Source organism: Vicia villosa, linkage group LG5, assembly GCF_029867415.1.
Source record: "Vicia villosa cultivar HV-30 ecotype Madison, WI linkage group LG5, Vvil1.0, whole genome shotgun sequence".
NCBI lineage: Eukaryota > Viridiplantae > Streptophyta > Magnoliopsida > Fabales > Fabaceae > Vicia > Vicia villosa.
The window spans coordinates 122,669,402-122,690,654 of record NC_081184.1 but is presented as its reverse complement, the minus strand read 5'-3'; the positions used below and the strand labels follow the sequence as shown (position 1 = coordinate 122,690,654).

Below are 21,253 nucleotides of genomic sequence, written 5' to 3'. Positions count from 1 at the left end.
AATTTATAATTTTTATAAAAAAATTATTAGGAGTACTAATTTATATTAATTTTATACAAACTATACAAAAAAATATTAAGTTAAATTCATTAATGAATAAAGATATATATTGCTACAGCAATACTAAATAAATAAAGTAAACAAAAAAATAAGAAAGGTGACTAAGACTTTAATATTTTGATTAATTGATAAAAGATAAGTAATTGTCCCACTCATAATTTATATCTTTCAATGATATTTTTTATTGATTTTTTTTTTTTGGAGTAAATAAAACTTTTATTAATATCCAAAAACTTTCAAGCATACACCGATCCGTAGATCCAGGTTCCAATTACATCACAAAACACCAGTTACTTAAAACTATTACTACTCAAATCAACATGATTCTTCAGCTTTTTCTGAGTAATACTCCTATAAATCACTCTTTCTTCTATATTAGGAATGAGGTCCGTTCTTGGTGGGCATTGTTTGAAAGTGACAGCATTCCTTGTGGTCCAGATTTGATATATGGTTTCAGTAAGTGCCAGTCTAAGAACTTCTCTTTTCCATCCTTTCTTGTGTGTTTTCTGGATTATCCAATTCTTCTCAAGGTCCCAATGTAGGATAGATCTATTATATCCCATCCACACTAGTATACTATCCCAGATTTTGGCCGAGAAACTGCAACAGAAAAATAAGTGGGCAAGGGTTTCCTCTTGATCACAGAAGCAGCACTTACTTTCATGAATGAATCCAAATCTTCTAAGCCTATCCTTGGTGGGTAGTCTTCCCATAAGAGTCATCCATAGTGTGAATCTAGCACGAGGGGATGCATAGTTTTGAAAGAATATGCGCTTCCAAGGTACATCTATTATATCTCCTCTTATTTCTTTATAAAACTTTGCAGCTTTGAATTTCCCACTTGAGCAAGCCTGTTGCCATGCCTCCCCATTATGAATGAGATTCCTGCATTTTAAAAGAGAGTTAAACATCCAGGATCCAGTTTTGCTCACCTCCCATTGCAGTATAGGTACTCCTTTCATAAAGAATGTATCAAGCCATTGAATCCACATCTTATCTGCCTTCATGTGAATATTCCAGAGCATCTTGATCAGCATTACTTTATTCCATGTTTCCAGATCTCGAATGTTCAGTCCTCCTGCATTTTTGGGTTCACAAAGTTTTTCCCAAGCCACATAAGCTTTCCTGCCCTCAGCCTTAGCAGACCACAAAAAATTCTTGCAGATTGTTTCAACTCTCTGGATCACCTTTTTAGGTATAGGGAAGACTTGAAGCCAATAACCAGAAATAGCCATCAGTACACTATTCACTAGTTGTTGTCTCCCAGCATAGCTTAGCAACTTGACTGACCAATGTTGTATCCTAGCTATCATCTTATCTATTAATGGTTGACATTGGTTAATAGATAGTTTCCTGCTAGAGATTGGGACCCCCAAGTATTTAAATGGAAGAATGCCCTCAGTAAAACCAGTGACCCTGAGGATAGCCAACTGTTCCTGTAAGGTAGTTCCTCCAAGATAAACTTTACATTTATCAGGATTTGCCCTAATTCCAGTAGCATCAGAGAATCTGTTGAAATTATCCATCATCTTTTGGACTGAGCAGGCATCACCCCTGGAAAACAACATTAGATCATCAGCAAAACACACATTTGTAATGTTCAGTTTAGAGCACCTAGGGTGAAATTTATATCCATTTGTATCTTTCAGTTCAGCCATACATCTGTGCATATATTCCATTATCAGAACAAATAAGAGGGGAGAGACTGGATCTCCTTGTCTCAAACCCCTCTTGGCCTTCAAAACCTTGCTAGTCTGCCCATTTATAAGATATCTATAAGATACAGTTCTAACTGCCACCATGATCCAGTTCACAAACTTGGAAGGAAAGCTCATCTCATTCATTATCATTTCCAAAGAGTCCCAGTTGACAGTGTCATAAGCTTTTTGCAGATCCATCTGGATAGTGCATCTAGGAGAAATGTGCCTTCTGTTATAACCTCTCAACAGTTCATGGGTCATAATAATGTTATCCTGGATTGTCTTCCCTGGCATAAAAGCTGTTTGGCTATCATGCACCACACTTGTGATCACTTTGCTGAGTCTAGTAGTCAGAATCTTGGATATTATCTTGTAGATGGTTGAACAACATGCAATTGGCCTCATCTCCCTCATAGTATTGGCATTCTTAGATTTGGGAATGAGAGTAACCAATGCACAATTGGCTGCAGCAAAAAGTCTGTCATGGATGAAGAAGTCTTGGACAGCTTCTATCACATCATTCTTCACAATCCTCCATGCAGCTTTAAAAAATTTTGCATTAAAACCATCCATCCCAGGTGCTTTGTTATCCCCTATGCCCTTAATAGCCTCCACAATTTCTTTCTTTGTCACCTCTTGTATTAAACTCATTTGTTGGTTCTGACTCAGTTGGGCTCCCTTCCTAAGAACATTAATGTCTAAATGTCTGCTAGTAGGTATATCACTACCAATCAATTGTTCATAGAATGTGAGAACTTCATCTTCCAATTCAGCAAAATTCTTTAATCTATGTCCATGTTGATCCACCAAGCTAATCAGATTTGTTTGCCTATTTTTTGCTTTCAGATTTGCAAAGAAATAAGCATTGTTCTCATCTCCCAACTGTATCCAGTCAATCTTTGTTTTTTGCTGTAAAATCTTTTCTTCCAATTCAATCTGCCTGAGTAATTCATCATTCCACTTCTTGACCTCTCTACTATAATCCTCATTCAGTAGGTCTGTACTCAGCATGGATTGTGCATTGGCTAGATTCTCTCTATATTCCTGAATCTTCTTAACTCCCTCAGTAACTTGTCTGTTTAACTTTTGTAGTTCTGGTTGCAGTCTAAAGAGTTTCCTCCATAGCTTATACATGGGTCTACCCTCTATCTCTTGTTGCCAATTGCTCCTCAGAATCTCCATAAATTCAGGCTTCTCAGTCACACAATTGAGGAACTTAAATCTCCTCTTCTGTCTGCTAATCATATTATGCCTATCCATCCAAACTTTCAGAGGGGAGTGATCTGAAATGTGTGGGTTTAGCACATCAATCCTACTATCCTGGAATTTAGTGAACCATAAACTATTGCAGAGGGCCCTGTCAATTCTGGAATGTATTTTTTTTTTATTGATTTATTGGCCATTATTATAATAATTATAAAAAATAATTATGAATACTAATTTATTTTAATTTTGATAGAAATTATAAAAAATTATTGTTTTTAAAGTTATTTAAAGGGGTTTAAAACCCCCGCAATCTGTCTCTTTTTCTTTAGTTTTGACTGTTACTGACTTGGCGTGACACGTGGTGTGCCACGTAAGCCTCCGTTAGAGTAATCTAACGGGAGGAACCAAAATTCATGACGAAAAATTTTGTGAGGATCAAAATTCAATGAAATTATTTATAGGGACTATAAGTCAAAAGTGTCATATTTATAGGGATTACTAACATATTTAACTCTTAAAAAAAATAATAATCGGTGAGAAAGGTGAGAAGAATAAAATCACCTGCTTATTTAATTTGTGTTCTAATCCCAATTTTACCATTTGGTTAATTTTAAATTCTTTCACCTCTCGCAATAATTATTCGGCTCACTTGATATTAGTTTTGTATAAAAATAATTTAGACTGACCCGTTGAATTGGTGAAATAAAAATCGAATGAGTAGCTTATAAATTCTCTGTAATAATTTATAAGCAAAAATTTATATTTAATAGAATTCAAATTTTTGTAGCATTTTTTAAATATATTTTATTAGAATATATAAAAACAATTTGAAATGGTTTATAGAAAAAAATGAAAGATAAAGCAAATAAATACAATTTGTATTTAATTTTATTTTCAAAAAGATGTGTTTAAAATGCTTAAATAAAATAAAGTTGATATATTTTTTGTTTATAATTTATGATAAAAAACTTGTGTTTATTGTTTATATATCATTACAGAGGGAGTATGAGCTTGCTATTGAATCAGTCATTTAATCAAATCAATGAGAATTATCTGCTCGGACCAACCATAATCGAGAAAAAAAATCGATGAATTGATAACTTCCTTCAAATTGTATGACTTAATGTTTCCACTTTTTTCCTTCATCTTGAAAATCAAAACAATGTCATATATAATATTTTATTTCAAAAAAATAATCTAAACTTTAAAATAAAAAGTGAATTTAAAAATTAAAATATAAAGAGTAGTAAAAGATAAGAAAAAAAGGATATGCACTGTCAATCACAACCATGTATTCAATTAAAATATAATTTTAATTTAACAAAACTAATATGACATGACAAGTGTAAGGATTTTGATTGATTGTATTTGTGAAGTTAGTTTACACTGTCACTGCACTACCTTTAAACTCAAAAGATAAAAATATTATCCGTCAGACTTTTATCTATGTCTCAGAAAGAAAATTGTCATAAAATATTTAATAAGCACAAAACATTGATATTTTTTAAAATTTTAGATGTCATGAAATTTTCAGATTTTTTTAGTGGTCAGGTCATCTAATTCAATGTGATATTACCTATACAATTTTGTTATCGAGACGAAAATATGTAATTGATTATCCTATTTTATTTCAGTAAGAGATATTTTAGATAAACACTGTAAGTCGAATGGATCCAGTTTTTTAATAGTATTTCAAGTACTCTTAAAATATCTTAAAGTCAATGCGCATGAATATCCAAGATAATTAAGCCTATATTCCAGTTTGCATAAAATCGATGAAAACTCGAAAATAAGAAAGATGCAAATTTAGAATTTTTATTAAGAGGATATGTGTGATAACAATCATAATTCCAAAATGCCTTAAATTGATTGTCCAAATAAAAAGGAACCAAAATAAAAAAGAGACTTTATGTCTAAAACATAGTTAGAGAGGTGATCTAAGAAGGAAACTTCTGACTATAATACAGTTTTGTGTTCTGGTAATGCTTTTGGTGTCGGTAAGTACGAGAAAACTTAGGTCTTAGCCGACCAGAATAACATACCACATATGGGTATTAAGTTCTATCATCTTTTTATGCTTTTGGAGAACCAAAACTGTTTGATCCTAATTCTTTCTAAAAGAACTTGTTGCTTGAGGATAAGCAACGATTTAAGTTTAGGGGTATTTGATAAGCGGTAAATGCATCATATTTCTTGCTTGTTTTATTTCTGTATTTATGAGTGTTTGCATCATTTTAGTTTGATTTTATGTTTTTTTGTCTTCCTTTCTTGTTTTCAGGTAACAAGAGGGCAATGGACCAAATCAGAATGAAAAGGCCAAAGATCACACAAAAAGGAGCTCCCTCCATACAAAATTCACGTAGCCAACATAGTCTGGCAGTGTCACCTGACACAGAACGAGTTGGCCCTCAGCACTCCCTTCATACAAAGAAGCCGAGGCTGATACGGGATGACAGTGTCCCCTGACACGGGTCGTGACAACTTCCTAGGTAATTACAAAATTCTTGATTTTTGGACGTTTTTGTGATTTCTTAGCATCCATAACCTCCCTAGGCTTTATGTTAACCGCTAATTAAGACTTAGCTTGTGGTAAGTGTCAATCAGTGATGATTTATGGTCATTTTTAATATAAATAGGGCTTAGGCTTTTAGCAAAATCATCTCTTACCACCTATGATACATTACAATTGCTACGTTTCTTTTGTATTTTGTTTTGATTTTTAAGTTTAAGATCTTGCAACTCTTGTAATCACTCTGCATTTTTGGTATTTTAATCTTGCTTTCTTTTTCATTTTAAGTTATTACTTTTACTTTCTTTAATTTATTTATTTACTTGTAATATCTCTAAAATGTTTGATTGTTGTTTACTTCACCATGTGTGAGTATTCCTATAACGACAAGGGATTTGAGAGCCTTTCTCATGACAACCCCCAATTGATTTATCCATTATGTATTACGAGAAAATTCTAAGTTCTTTTTATAGAATTCATGTTACATAAACATGTTTATGTCGATTGCAGAAGCAAAGGCAGCATAGACACGATCATGATCTAATAAGGTAGGAATTATTGTCTGACTGCAGATTGCTAAACACATGAGTTCGAGGCGCCACTAACAATGCAACTTGACCTCAATTGAGAAAGTTGTTTATCCGTACCGAGAACCATGTCTATATTGCACACGCCATGAAAGTGAGTGACACACACTTTTTATATTCTTCTATGAAATTTCTTAAATAATCTCGTAATCAAAATTTGGAGGGGCGAGTCTAGATATGCAATCACAAAACTCGTGTCCTTTCTTTTAATATTTGTTTATTTCAATCTGCACTGAACAAACTCTTTTGTTGTCGCTTTAGATAAACAAAGTTAGAATAGATATTCGAAAATCATACATCTTGAGGTGCCTTCGATATTTTTATACTACTTGACACAACCGTGCAATTTCGATTTTCGCACGTCATCAACTCAGATGCATGAACACCAATCCCTCAAGAAGTGGCTGAGCAAGCAAAACAAAGCATGGCGAATTAACGCCGGCTATCCCACATGGATATGTTTTTTTAATTATTTTCATTAAATGTTATGTCTGTATGACCACTTTCCTCGTGTGCAAAATTAAATCTCATATACGAATGAAATATGGCAAGTTTTGAAATTTTCATTTCTTTGTGATTATGTAAGTTAATAACGAGTCCGAGATACAACTGAAGGGATTGAGGCCCCAACATAAAGACTCCGGGGTGTTTTCATAAACGCCGCACGCGTGCGAATTTAAAAATCAATTCACTATAGCATAAAGCACACACACAAATAAAGTTAGTGGTGATGTCTTAAATGTCGTGCACGTGCAACTACATTAATCACTTCCCCAAAGTGTAAAGCACAAACAAAGATAGACACAAGTGTACGATTACATCAAATAATTCCTCACAGGAAATAACGGTCGACCTCTTCTAGAATCTAGCTACTCTATAGGCCTCGGTAGGTTAGCCACATGTCAATCTCGTACCGAGTCTTCACGAGTAAGGATTCAGTCTGGTGGAGGGATATGATGGAGTTAGGTGACTCTGTCGAAACAAACTGTTTTTTCAATTGCTTGTCGTTCAAGTTAGGAGAAGGTAACTTGATACATTTCTGGTATGGTCGTTAGATAGGGAAAAAACCTTTGTGTGAGTTGTTTCCTAACCTTTTCCCAACTGTTTCTAATGATGGTGCGTGTGTTAGTTTGATGGGGTCATGGAATGATGATAGCTAGAGTTGGCATATTGAAGCAAGTACGACAGTGTTAAACTTGGAGGTTGCGAATGAAAAGAGAGAGTTAGTGGAAATTGTGGCTGGAGTCTCGCCTAGCAGGAGTGTAAGGATTCATTAGTATGGATCCTAGCAGGCACAAGTGCGTATATGGTGAAATCTTTCTATTTTGTGTTGCTGAATGAAGATGATTCGGAGAGGGAAGTTGGTAATATCTTGGAGGCTATTAAGTTGGTATGGAAGTCGAGTGCTCCATCCAAGGTCAGAATCTTCGGCTGACGTATGTTGAAAAATAGGCTTCCAACAAGGGAATTTTTGGTTAACAAAGGCATAATCCAGGATGATGAGGAAAGTGTGTATGTTTTCTGTTGTATGCAGATTGACGAAACTAGTCACCTGTTTCTCAATTGCTCTGTGATCAAGAAAGTTTGGGACATGGTGCATAATTGGTTGGGGATAGCTAGTAATGAAGGTATTGGGTGCTCTTCTCATTTTGGAATAATGCTGGCTAATTTACAGGGTTCATGCGAAATTAAAAGAGATAGTGCTTTTAGCTACCTGTTGGTGTACTTGGAACCAGAGGAATGAAATTATTTTCAACAACGATGTCCCGGATGTTGACGATGTCGTTCATAAGATTAAAATACACACATGGTGGTGGTTGGGGATTGGAACGAAAAGGAAAGTAATGTGTAATTGGTATGAATGATTTCATGCACCTTTAGAGTACTGTAATTAGTTTTGCTTTCTTTGTCTGGTGTAGGTTTAAAATTTGCTAGTGTATTTGTTTGGTTGAGTACAATTTGTGCTCCTTTTAATATATATATATATATATATATATATATATATATATATATATATATATATATATATATATATATATATATGATTGCTTACTAAAAAAACAAAAATGAGTTTAGACAACAGTAGAAATCCGCGGCAAAACATTGGAAAAGTATATTAAACAATTGAAAATATTAAAAGGATGAAAATCTACGAGTAAGTTTTATAAATATATTGTAAAATTATTATATATATATATATATATATATATATATATATATATATATATATATATATATATATATATATATATATATATATATATATATATATGAAAGAAATTACAACAATAAAAAATCATCCATTGGTTGTAGCATATGGGTTCAATCCCTAAATTTTCACTTTTTTCAAAAACTAAAGAAAAGAAATTCAAGTGAATAAGCTACGGTTTTGCTATGCCCACATTTAGAAAATTGTAGTTTAAGATTACGCTGCGCTTTAATCCTGTTGTCTTCAAAATAAGAAACGACCGCAGGTTCAAAACTGTAGTTAAAGGTGAATAAGCTACAGTTTTGTTATAGCCACACATTAAAAAGCGTAGTCTAAACTGATTACACGATGATTATCATCAAGAATGTCAACGTGTAAAAAATGCGGCCTATACAACTTTAAGCTACGATTTTTAAGCCGTTGAATATACTTTCGTTGCCTAAAGTAAAAAAATATTGTAGTGTAGGGCTTACTCTAACATGCGAGACGTGCATCTGGTCGGGCAGATGGTCCGTCTACATGGAATTGTAAGACGTTTCACCATGAGTGGGGGAAATTAGGAAGTTCTTTCCAGTTGCGCATGGTTTGGATGTGGAGCAAAAGGAGTAGACAGGGGATAGTTCTGTGCAACGCCAGTTGCCGAAGCGGCCTATCGTTGAGCGACATAACGAGTGGCTTTTGACGGTGCCATTACTCGATGATTCTAGTGAGACGAATTTAGTTGTAAATTTATGACATTGTTTTAGAGAATTTATGAAAACAACTTATGACATTGTTCATAAGATGTGTTATTTATGACATTGTATTCTATAAATAAAGAATAGGTATTGTGATATAAATAACTACAATAGCATACAAAAATAAGTTTTTTATTTATTAAATTTGATAATTTGTTTTTTTTCTTACATTATATATGTTCATCTAACATATAAGTTTTGTGAGTGATTAATTCCTTATTAAAATTTGAGATTTATTGCAATTATATTCTATCTAGTAAATTGATAGAAAAGATGTTATTTTAAAAAATATAGATTTAATTAGATATGTGGAACTTTTAACTTTAAACTTAACATAATCTTTTCTATCAAGTTTTAATTATAAATATCTTTAAGAGAGAGCATGTTTTTAAGTGTCTATCATCGACTTTGTTTTTTTTTTTTTTAATTTTAATCATTAAATCTTTTTAACAATATCACACAATTGGAAATCGATAATCTACTAAATATAACAACTAATTATCAACACATAATATTTTGGATATAACTTCATCATCTTCGCTCTTCTCCTCCATCATCTTGATCATCACATTCATCAGCATTTATTTCAAATCCCAAAAAACCAAAATTAAATCATAAAAAGTTTAACAATCAAAAGGTCTCAAACAATATTAAAAAAAATAAAGAAACAACATATTCAAAGCTCAGCCTCTTCCAGTTTCTAGAGACTAATGATGATGAAATAAATGAAAAGATTGAAAGACAAATAATATTTTGCTACTGCATCACTGAAGACTATCAATTTAATTATTCCCTCCTTATTTGACTGCTACATCCCTTCGTGTTGTATATATAATTCTATAATAGTTCTGAATAGCTACAACAACATACATCTATTTGTTTCATAGATGGAGTTTTTACTAAGTTCTATGATCCTCTTATTTCTATTCCCATTCACTCTCTATTTTCTACTTTCTAAATGCACTAAAAACATTATCAAACTTCCACCAGGACCTACTCCTCTTCCTTTTATAGGAAACCTCCATCAATTAGGAAAAAAGCCACACAAATCCTTAGCCAAATTAGCTGAAACTCATGGTCCACTCATGACTCTAAAGTTAGGCCAAGTAACAACCATAGTTGTATCTTCACCCAACATGGCCAAAGAAGTACTCCAAACACATGATCATATCTTATCCAACAGAACCGTTCCCGGTGCTGTAAAAGTTCATGACCACGACAAATACAACATGGCGTTCTTACCAATTGCACCTCTTTGGAGAGAGTTAAGAAAAATTTGCAATAATGAATTATTTTCTAATAAAACACTTGATGAGAGTAAGGGAACGAGGCTTCAGAAACTGGAAGATTGTCTCAATGATATTAATCAAAGTAGTCTTGTTAAAAAAGCTGTTAATATTGAAGATTTGGTTTTCAAGACATCAATTAATTTGTTGTCAAACACTATTTTCTCTGTAGACTTGGTTCAATCATCTGATTCGGTCGGAGATTTCAAGGAGCTAATTTTGAATATATTGAAAGAGTGTGGAAAACCAAACATTGCTGATCTTTTTCCCGCGTTAAATATTTTTAACTTTGATCTACAAGGTATTAAACGACGCAACGCTGTTTATGCTCAGAAGGTTTTTGATATCTTCCGGCGTTTAATTGATCAAAGAGTGAAGCTGAGGGAAGTACAACGTTTTGACACAAAAAGTGACATGCTAAGTAACTTGCTCGACATTGCTGAAGACAACAGCCAAGAGATGAACAAGGCCAAAATCCCACACTTATCTCTGGTACTTCCCTATCGCTTAATTTCTAGCTGAATTTACAAATAAATAAATAGTTCAATTGTCTTACATATGACAAATATATTTTTATATACATATAGAAAGACAACAAGTGCCAAAAAGTACATAGCATAAAGTACATAATAAAGAAAAATTCAACAACTAGTAAAACAAATACAAATTTAAAAACAAACCAACCGGCCAATAGACCTGAGATGCAAAGAAAAACAAAGCAAGAAAAATTCCCATCAGTCAAAGAAAAACTTTTTTTTTTTCTTTTCATAAGCAACTGAATTAATAAAGCACGGTTGCTAGACCTAATACAAGAAAAGGCCAATAACAAAGAAAGAAGAAAACAACTCACAATCAAAGACAAAAACTAGGCCCAACATATCCTCTAGTACTAGAAATCTAAACAGCTTTAACTAAATCAAGACTACCTTTTGCTAAAATGGAAATTGAGTCCCACCCCAACGATTTAATAATCAACGAACAATTTAGATCAACATGATTTCATATCATTTGCCTTTGACACTTTTAGTTTTCTAGCACGGAAAACAATTGATTTTTTAGAGTCCAAAGGCATACTACTAGGTCTATGAATGAGTTTTTAAGAGAATTCATTTTGCCATTAAAAAAAGGAAAATGCTTATTAGTAAGAAAGTGGAAAAACAAGAAATGCAAGAATAGATCCCAACCATTCATTATCACCACAATCCCATGATCCCTATTAAAAAGGAAGTTAAATTTAAAATTAATTTAAAATTTACCACTAAAATAGTGACACATACTCATTCTTGCATTTCTTCTTCAAATTGCTTCGTACTAAATAGCACTACTCTTAAAAAAAAGAGTACCACTATAGATTGTTCTGCGTTTTACTTTTATTTTTGTATAAACTTTATTACACCCTCTGATCCTATTTATAAGAAAAAATTTATCTTTTAGATTTATTGAATAATCAATGTATCTGATCTATTATATTGTCAAAATAATTGATTATTCAATGAATCTAAAAAATAAATTTTCTCTTATAAATAAGACCAGAGAAATATATCATAAGACAATTTTCAATTAGTTAGATCTCAATCCTTGGAGACCACCATCATCAGAAATAGAAGAATAAAGATAGTTTTTTTTAATAGGCAAGATATCTATTAAAACTGAGCCAAAAAATAAGGATAGCACAACGAACACTCAGTCAAAGAAGCATGTCATAGAATCTCAAACCTCTATTGTCTCTAATAAAAAATATGCTTATCAAATCAATCAGAGAAAATATAAGAGCTAGTTGGAGGCCTATCAATAAGCTTTTCCTGGCAAGAAAATCATAGATAGACCACCTCTATCCCTAATTATCTCATCCAAGTAAATAGCTATTGTAAAAAGAGACGAAAGGTCTTTAGGTAGAACTAAGTTTTTCCCTAACCAACTAAATATCATATACCACGGAAAAGTTGTCGATGGAGCCACAAGTGATGAACAAATGAAGAAAACGACTATGCCAATCTCCCTTTTACGTTAATACATTTTTTTAATAGGCAAATTTAATAGATGGGGAGTATAAGGGGTACTCCATCATCCTACAGAACAAATGAACAACTCTTGCATTAATATATTAATATAACAAAATGTTGTGTTGTTAACTAATAAACTTTTTATCAAGAAGTTATACTCATTTCATTCAACTAAATCATACTACTTGAGCTATTCCATCTAACCATATGTTTTTAATTCGAGTAATAAGATTATTTCATTAATATTATTTATTTTAGTTATTAATTGATTGTAAAAAATAATAATTAATTTTATAAATGCATTTAATATTTATTTTTATGTTGTAAAATACTGTAAAAGTTAATAAAAATTAAAATCTCTAATTCTATTATTATTAATTTAAAAAAAATTCAATTTAAATTTCACTCTGGCTTCTATATATTTCCCCAACCCGACTTCAATCTAATATAAGCAAGAACTTAATTGATATACATCAACGTTGTAAACAGTTTTACACAATCAATTAATTATAAACATTAAATTTTTATAACTTTTGACTTTTGCCTTAATCACATTCAAAATACTAGGAGTGGTTGTGATGCATCGATTGTGTAAAAAAGTTACACTAACAGTGCATATCAACTAATCTCTATAAGTAATTAATTTTTTTCGATTTGATAGTATATACTAATTGAATGTTGTGATTTTGTTAGACTTTATTTATTGCGGGTACGGATACAATTTCATCTACACTTGAATGGGCAATGTCAGAATTGGTCAAAAATGAAAAGATTATGACAAAAGCAAAACAAGAGCTAGAACAAATCATTGGCAAAGGAAAACCAGTTGAAGAAACAGATATTGTTAAGCTTCCTTATTTACAAGCAATAATAAAAGAGACGTTTAGATTACACCCTGCGGTTCCATTTTTAGTCCCTCGAAAAGCTGATGCAAATGTGGAAATTGATGGCTACACAATTCCAAAAGATGCACAAATTTGGGTCAATGTGTGGGCTATTGGTAGAAATTCAAGTACTTGGGAAAATGCAAATTTGTTTTCACCAGAGAGATTCTTAGAATCTAAAATTGATGCTATAGGTCACAATTTCGAGCTTTTACCATTTGGCGCGGGAAGAAGAATTTGTCCTGGTATATCATTAGCTACAAAGATGTTACCTTTGATGTTGGGTTCATTTATCAATTGTTTTAACTGGAAATTAGAAGATGGAATGAAAGTAGAAGATATGAACATGGAGGACAAGTTTGGACTATCATTAGAAAAGTCTCAGCCGCTAAGAGTTGTTCCAGAAAAAGTATGCAACTAGGGTCATTTGAAATATGTTTGGCAAATACTATTTGTTGGAATAGTGTTTGAAATTATTTATAGAAATAAGGATTTCTTAGTCTGCAAGTCATAACTCAAAAGACAAATACCGGTATTTGTTATTTTTGATGTCATCAGTTTGTGTTTGAATCTGAAACCTCACACAGTTGTGTCTTGTATGTGTGAGTATTGTCACTTTGTATACAATAAAAAAAAAAACATTTCTTGTTAGTTAGTAAAAAATAATTATATCGTGTTGATCTTATTTCAATAATTTCTGTAAAATATTTTATAAATTGAAGTGTTGTATTAAATTTTATAAATATATTATTGTTGTTTTTGATTTGTACGTGTGCATCTTATTTTTCTCGGTGTAAAATAAATTGTCATGATGTGTTAAACGTGGATTAAAACTTCATATAAAATAGAAGAATATATATTGAGTATCGGAGCGGTGATTTGGCTAGTAAAACTAAGAAGACTAACGGAGCGGTGATTTGGCTAGCAACGGTGTGGTGTTTATGGCTAAAGAGGAATGCAGTTATTTTTAAAAATGAGATTTTTAGCTTCATCGATGGTATGTTGGAGATAGTGTTATCCTCCTGGAGTTGGCTTTATTCTTTTTATAAACGGGTGGATTCGTGTAATTTTTATTCTTGGAATATCCTACCGCTCTCTTGTTTTGAGTAGTAGGAAATTTCCATATTGTTTTCTCGGGCGGAGTATCCCTTATACTCCGTATAATTCCATTGCTTATATATATACATATAAATATATATATATATATATATATATATATATATATATATATATATATATATATATATATATATATATATATATATATATATATATATATATATATATATATATATACTTATTATATGTATAATATTCAAAACATTTTGATAAAGAAGTGTTGTCAACCTCCTCTTATGCAATTATTTTTAAAAAATATATTATTGTAACTTAATGAGTACTTCCCTTAAGTCCCACTATAAACTAGTTGTTGAATGCTAACTTAATTTTATATGTGTGGAGGATTTGGCTTAGTAGGAATGGGGTGATTTTTAAGAGTTTGGTGTGAAATTCTCGGGATGTTGTTTGGAATTGCAAGACTCTTGTTTGGAGATGGTCGTTTATCGGGAATATTCCCCATACCAATTGTAATTTTTATGAGTTTGACAAAAACCCATTGTTTTACTTATCTTAGGTTCCAATTGGTGGGTAATTTTCCCTTGGGCCATGTCCCTCTTTTTGTAATCTTGTATTTGTGAACTTTTGTTCCATATAATATATCTTGCTTAAAAAAAAAAACTTAATTTTATATGTAACTTAAAAATATATTAAAAGAACTTATAAAATCATCATTATATTGATCATTAACATTAATGTGCCTGCCTGATATAGCTTAGGGAATTTTTTAATCAAAATTGTGTAAAAACAAAAAATTAGCAAACAAGTGTAACATTCAAATTACTCAGATCGTGAAAGTTGTAGCTGCCAGAGTTGTAGCTGCCATCATTGACTTATCTTTTCTCCTTAAACAAAGTCATGGTTGGAAACGAAATCAGTCAATAAAAGTTTCTTTATACACTTTATCTTTTTTCACATTATTTTATTTTTCTATATTTATTAAGCAAGGAGATCAACATTATAAATTCCAATTTAATATTTTTTAGAGTAGACGAGTAGTTATAGAATTTACTATTGAGGGATCAAGTTCCTCACTATTTAGAGCTATCACATCAATATTAGCTAAACTTTTACAATTCAGACACCATATTTGACACGCTTTGTGAAACACTCTAACCAATACCATTAGAAATTTCCAAATTCTTTAGTCACTACTATGCTAGGGGATGCACTTATATCAAGATAATACAAATATATCTATTACTTAGCCTAAGTTAGACACACTTAGCATACTATATATTAGTAGTTAGTGGAGTTAGTTACATATATGAATGTATATATATAAACAGTTCTATGTACATTTGTTTATCAATAATGAATGATGAATTCTTTTACTCTTATTTCTCATCTCTGTTGCGATATTATCATGGTATCAGAGCTCAATGAGCTCTGGTGACCACACCTCTTCTTCTTCTTCTTCCCCTATCCTGTTTCAAGATTCTGGAAGGTTCTCTCTTTCGTTTCTCTCTTTCTCTTCATTACACAGATCTTGAATTCTTTTCCTTCTCTTCGCCTTCTCTTTCTCAGAGCTTTTCCTTCTCCTTCAATGGATCACCAGAGCTATGCCGATTTCACAACAAACTCTGCAAATCCCTATTACCTGCACCCAAATGAGAGCCCTGCGCTGATTCTTGTTGCTCCACCATTGGACAACAAGAACTATCACACTTGGTCCCGTTCCATGCTCCTTGCGCTGATTTCCAAGAATAAAGAGAAGTTCATCGATGGTTCTTTCCCAAAACCCTTCGTCACTGATCCATTATTTGCACAATGGACTCGATGCAACACCATGGTTGTTTCTTGGATTAAACGCTCGATTTCTGTTTCGATTGCGAAATCCGTTCTATGGATCGACTCCACAGCTGGCGTTTGGAAGAATCTTCAAATTAGGTTTTCGCAGAGTGACGTTTTTCGAATCTCAGATATTCAAGAGGAATTGTATCGCTTCCGCCAAGGTACTCTTGATGTCTCTGAATACTTTACTCAATTGAAAATGCTTTGGGACGAACTAGAGAATTACCGTCCTCTACCATGTTGTAGATGCTCCTTTACTTGTTCTTGTGGTGCTGTCGATTCTGCCAAGATTTACCGTGAACAAGACTATGTAATTAGGTTCTTGAAGGGCTTGAATGAAAAATTCGCCAGTTCTAAGTCACAGATCATGATGATGAATCCAATGCCCAGCATTGACAAGGTCTTTTCACTCGTGATCCAACAAGAACGTGAATTAGGCCTTGTTTCCCCTACTGATTCTTCTGATTCTGCAGTCTCTGCTTTACATGTTCAAGGTCCCTCCTCAGGCAAAGGATACCAAAAGGGCAAATGGCCTCAACAATCCAAAGGTACTGGTCGTGTATGCACACATTGTGGGCGCACAAATCATACCGTGGAAACATGCTTTTTGAAGCACGGGTATCCTCCTGGATTCAAGCAGAAAGGGCGAATTCCTCAGGCTAACGATGGTAATTCCAGTCACAAGCCAACAATGCCTCAACTGCTCCTCCTGCAGAAGCTTCACAAGCCTCTTTTGGTTTTACTCAAGAAGAGCTTCTCAGTATCCGTGCCTTACTTCAGCAATCCAAATCCAGTCCTGCTGCCAATTCCATAGTCACATCTCCCTTAGCCCTAAACTCTCATTCCTCACACATTGGTAAGTCTTCCCATTTTTGGATATTAGACACAGGTGCCACTGAACATATTACTTTTAGTCTTGATCTCTTTGCTTCTTATCATACAATATCTCCCATATCTGTTACATTGCCTGATGGATCTCTTATAAATGCCTCTATAGCTGGTACTGTTGCCATTTCATCCTCTTTATCCCTACAAAATGTTCTATATATACCCTCCTTTCATGTCAATCTTGTATCTGTTCCTAAGTTGACCATTAGCAATGATTGTCATCTTAATTTTTCCTCCAATATCTGTCACATTTTGCAGAACCATTCGAAGAAAACGATTGGTACAACTAGCTTGAAACAGGGCCTCTACATCCTTGATATTCCTAATGCTTCCTCCATGTGTAATTCTGCTATTTCAAATTCTTTTGAAACATGGCACTTAAGGCTAGGTCATGCTTCTCATTCTAGTTTACAATTACTTGCAAAATCTTGTCCTATCATTCCTTGTAAATACAACATGAATCCTTGTGATTCTTGCCATTATGCTAAACAAAAGAAACTTCCCTTTCCTATTAGCAATACATGTACTACTTCTCCTTTTGATCTTTTACATGCTGACTTATGGGGGCCCTTTGCCACTGATTCTATTTTAGGACATAAATACTTTCTTACTCTTGTAGATGATTACTCTAGATTTACATGGGTAATTTTTCTCAAAACTAAATCTGAAACCAAACAAAGCATCATTCACTTTATCTCTTCTTTAGAAAATCATTTTCATACTACTCTTAAATGCTTTAGGTCTGATAATGGAACAGAGTTCCTCACCTTGCAATCTTATTTTCTGTCTAAGGGCATTCAACACCATAAATCATGTGTGGAGACTCCCCAACAAAATGGGGTAGTCGAGCGAAAACACCAACATATATTGAATGTGGCCCGAGCAATAACCTTTCACTCCAACATTCCCTTAAATCTATGGAATTTTAGCATCAAACATGTTGTTCATTTGATCAATAGAATTCCTAGTCCTCTTTTAAATTCTAAATGTCCTTATGAAAAACTCTTCAACACTTTCCCTGTTATAATTCACCTTAGAGTATTCGGCTGCCTATGTTTTTCCACTACTATTCAGAATCATAGGACAAAATTCCAGCCTAGAGCCAGAAAAGCTGTTTTTCTTGGATATAAAGATGGCACTAAGGGCTACCTTCTTTATGACCTCAATTCCCATGAACTCTTCCTATCAAGGAATGTCATCTTCTATGAATCTTTCTTCCCTTTCAAAGAACCTCTCAAATCTAGCTTTGTTTCATCCCAAAATCATTTGGATATTAATCATCCTCTCCTTGATCCTGATGTGGCCCTTATCCAACTTCCTTCTGCCACTGGCCCCACCTTGCAGCATACTATACCTGAGCCACCTAATCTCCACTCTACACCTATTCCTTCTGTCATGTCTCCTTCTCACACTTCTCAATCTCTCCTCTCTAGCCCCACTCTAGTTGACATTGACCCTAATAATGATAATACATCCAATACTACTTCCCCTGACAGTCTGGATGCTATCCCAGCTCCTGCCCCACCTACTAGAAAGTCTACCCGAGCCAAAACACTACCTACTTATCTTCAAGACTATCACTGTAAACTCCTTCCTTCCTCTACCATCAACTCCTCTACTTCTACCCCATATCCTCTCTCTACCTCTCTTTCATACCAAAATTGCTCTCCTAAATATAAACATTTCTGCTGCACCATTTCATCCATCCCCGAACCAAAAACATATGCTCAAGCCTCTAAACTGGATTGTTGGAATAAGGCTATGGATGCTGAGATGGCTGCTCTTGCAGAAAATCAAACCTGGACTATTGTGGATCTCCCTGTAGGTAAGGTCCCAGTGGGTTGTAAATGGGTTTACAAGGTTAAATACCATGCCAATGGCTCCATAGAAAGGTATAAGGCCAGATTGGTTGCAAAAGGGTATACACAGTTAGAGGGGGTTGACTACTTTGACACATTTTCCCCTGTGGCCAAAATTACCACAGTGAGGGTGCTTCTTTCTCTTGCAGCTATCAAGCATTGGCACCTTGAGCAACTTGATGTCAATAATGCTTTTCTTCATGGAGATCTCCATGAAGAGGTCTACATGTCCTTACCTCCTGGCTATGGCTCTTCTGACTCTAATAAAGTGTGCAAGCTAACAAAGTCTCTTTATGGTTTGAAGTAGGGGTCGCAAACGGGCATGCCCGCCCCGTTTAGGCCCTCCCCGCAAAAGCCCGCGAAAAAACGGGGCGGGGCGGGCTTTTTTAAGAGTGCGGGTCTAAAACCTTGCCCCGCCCCGCAAAAAAGTGAGGGCGGGGCGGGGAAAGCCCGCGGGCATTCGGCTTTTTAGGCCTAAAAATAGTAAAATTCTATAAAAAAAACAAATGCCCGCAAAAGCCCACAAAAAAACGGGGCGGGGCGGGGCGGGCACATTAAAGAGAGCGGGCCTAAAACCTTTCCCCCCCCTTTCATAAAAAGTGCGGGTAAAACGGGCTTTCCCCGCGGGCCGGGCCCGTTTTTCCACCCCTAGTTTGAAGCAGGCTAGTAGGCAGTGGCATGCTAAACTCTCCTCTTCATTGCTTTCTTTGGGATACACTCAATCTGAGGCTGATCATTCCCTGTATACTAAATATTCTCCCTCTGGTTCTACTGCTCTTTTAGTATATGTTGACGATATTGTCTTAACAGGTGATTCTCTTGAAGAAATTCAACATGTCAAGGCCTTTCTACACAATAAGCTTCGTATTAAGGACCTTGGCCATCTCAGATTTTTTCTTGGCTTGGAAATTGCTAGATCTAGCAAAGGTATCTTCCTCAATCAAAGGAAATATGTCTTGGAATTACTTGAAGATACAGGTTTTCTTGGAGCCAAACCTGTCTCAACTCCCTGTGATCCCAATGTTAAACTTTCCTCTTCTGATGGAGTTCCACTTGATGACTCCTCTTCCTACAGAAAGCTAACTGGGCGTCTATTATATCTCACAAACACGAGGCCTGATATTTCTTATTCAGTTCAGCATCTTAGTCAGTATGTGGCTAATCCTTTTGTTTCTCATTACCAGGCTACTACTAGAATATTAAGATACTTGAAAGCCTTCCCTGCTCAGGGTATTTTGTTCAGCAGCTCCAGTCAGCTTCGACTCCATGGTTTTGCCGATTCTGATTGGGCCCGGTGTCCAGACACACGGAAATCTGTCACTGGCTACTGCGTGCTCCTTGGAAACTCTCTCATTTCCTGGCGTTCGAAGAAGCAAAATACAGTGTCCCGATCATCTACTGAAGCGGAGTACCGAGCCCTCGCGTCTCTAACTTGTGAAATTCAATGGCTGAAATATCTGTTTGATGATTTCCGTATTTTCTTCTCTGCACCTGCCTCATTGTATTGTGACAGCAAGTCTGCGATTTACCTTGCTCACAATCCCACGTTTCACGAACGAAGCAAACATATAAAGCTGGACTGTCATGTCATCCATGAAAAGCTACATCCCAAACTCATTCACCTTCTCCTTGTTCCCTCCAGCTCCCAACTTGCTGATGTGTTGACCAAACCACTCCATGCTCCTCTATTCTTGTCACTTTTGTCCAAGTTAGGTCTATGTAATATCCATAGTCCAACTTGTGGGGAGGTATCAGGATAATACAAATATATCTATTACTTAGCCTAAGTTAGACACACTTAACATACTATATATTAGTAGTTAGTGGAGTTAGTTACATATATGAATGTATATATATAAACAGTTCTATGTACATTTGTTTACCAATAATGAATGATGAATTCTTTTACTCTTATTTCTCATCTCTGTTGCGATATTATCAACTTATGATATGGCAAGGATAACAATAATACGAATCCACCATCACCATCATCAATATTTTCAAACACGTTATGTCTATTAAGCGTTTGTTACTTTCTTTTCTCAACTTTGAGGTAAAATTCATTCAGCGCCAATCGAATATAGTTGCCCATTGATGGCCGATTTTTGGTTTAGGTGTAGTATCGGTAATGATATTCCTCCTTGTATATATTGAATCTCTTTTAAACAATATAGAACTTAACTTTGTTGCTGTAAAAAAAAAGGCTTTTATTATAATTAGGTTAAGAGTATTATTGTCTATTCATGCTTTACTATATATATTAACTTTGTAAATCTTGTATTTAACACTTTTGCATTCCTAATGGAAACTCTAACAACTTTCTCTTTTTCCAATTTCTAAAGTTTAGATGGTATAACAGAGCAAGGTCAAGATGATGTGGGTCTAATTCAGGTTCGCCTATGTCATATCTTGTTT

General features: G+C 34.2%; 1 protein-coding gene across 2 annotated transcripts; it reads left to right on the top strand.

Moving 5' to 3' along the window:
• Positions 1 to 9,854: 9,854 nt before the first annotated feature.
• LOC131607189 (geraniol 8-hydroxylase-like) lies at positions 9,855 to 13,886 on the top strand. 2 transcript variants are annotated; one of them, XM_058879211.1, is made up of 3 exons: positions 9,855 to 10,379; positions 10,467 to 10,786; positions 12,991 to 13,886. In XM_058879211.1, exons 1-3 carry the CDS (start codon positions 9,896 to 9,898, stop codon positions 13,600 to 13,602), a joined length of 1,416 nt encoding a protein of 471 aa, XP_058735194.1. In that variant the 5' UTR covers positions 9,855 to 9,895; the 3' UTR covers positions 13,603 to 13,886. The 2 variants fall into 2 exon arrangements, with proteins under 2 accessions (XP_058735194.1, XP_058735193.1); XM_058879210.1 differs by having other exon boundaries at positions 9,855 to 10,786.
• Positions 13,887 to 21,253: the final 7,367 nt, after the last annotated feature.

Excerpts from the sequence above, each read along its gene's own strand:
- LOC131607189 (XM_058879210.1), top strand. The coding sequence starts at position 9,896 with ATGGAGTTTTTACTAAGTTCTATGATCCTCTTATTTCTATTCCCATTC. Across the intron at positions 10,787-12,990 it reads AAATCCCACACTTATCTCTG|ACTTTATTTATTGCGGGTAC; the intron begins GTACTTCCCTAT and ends TGATTTTGTTAG.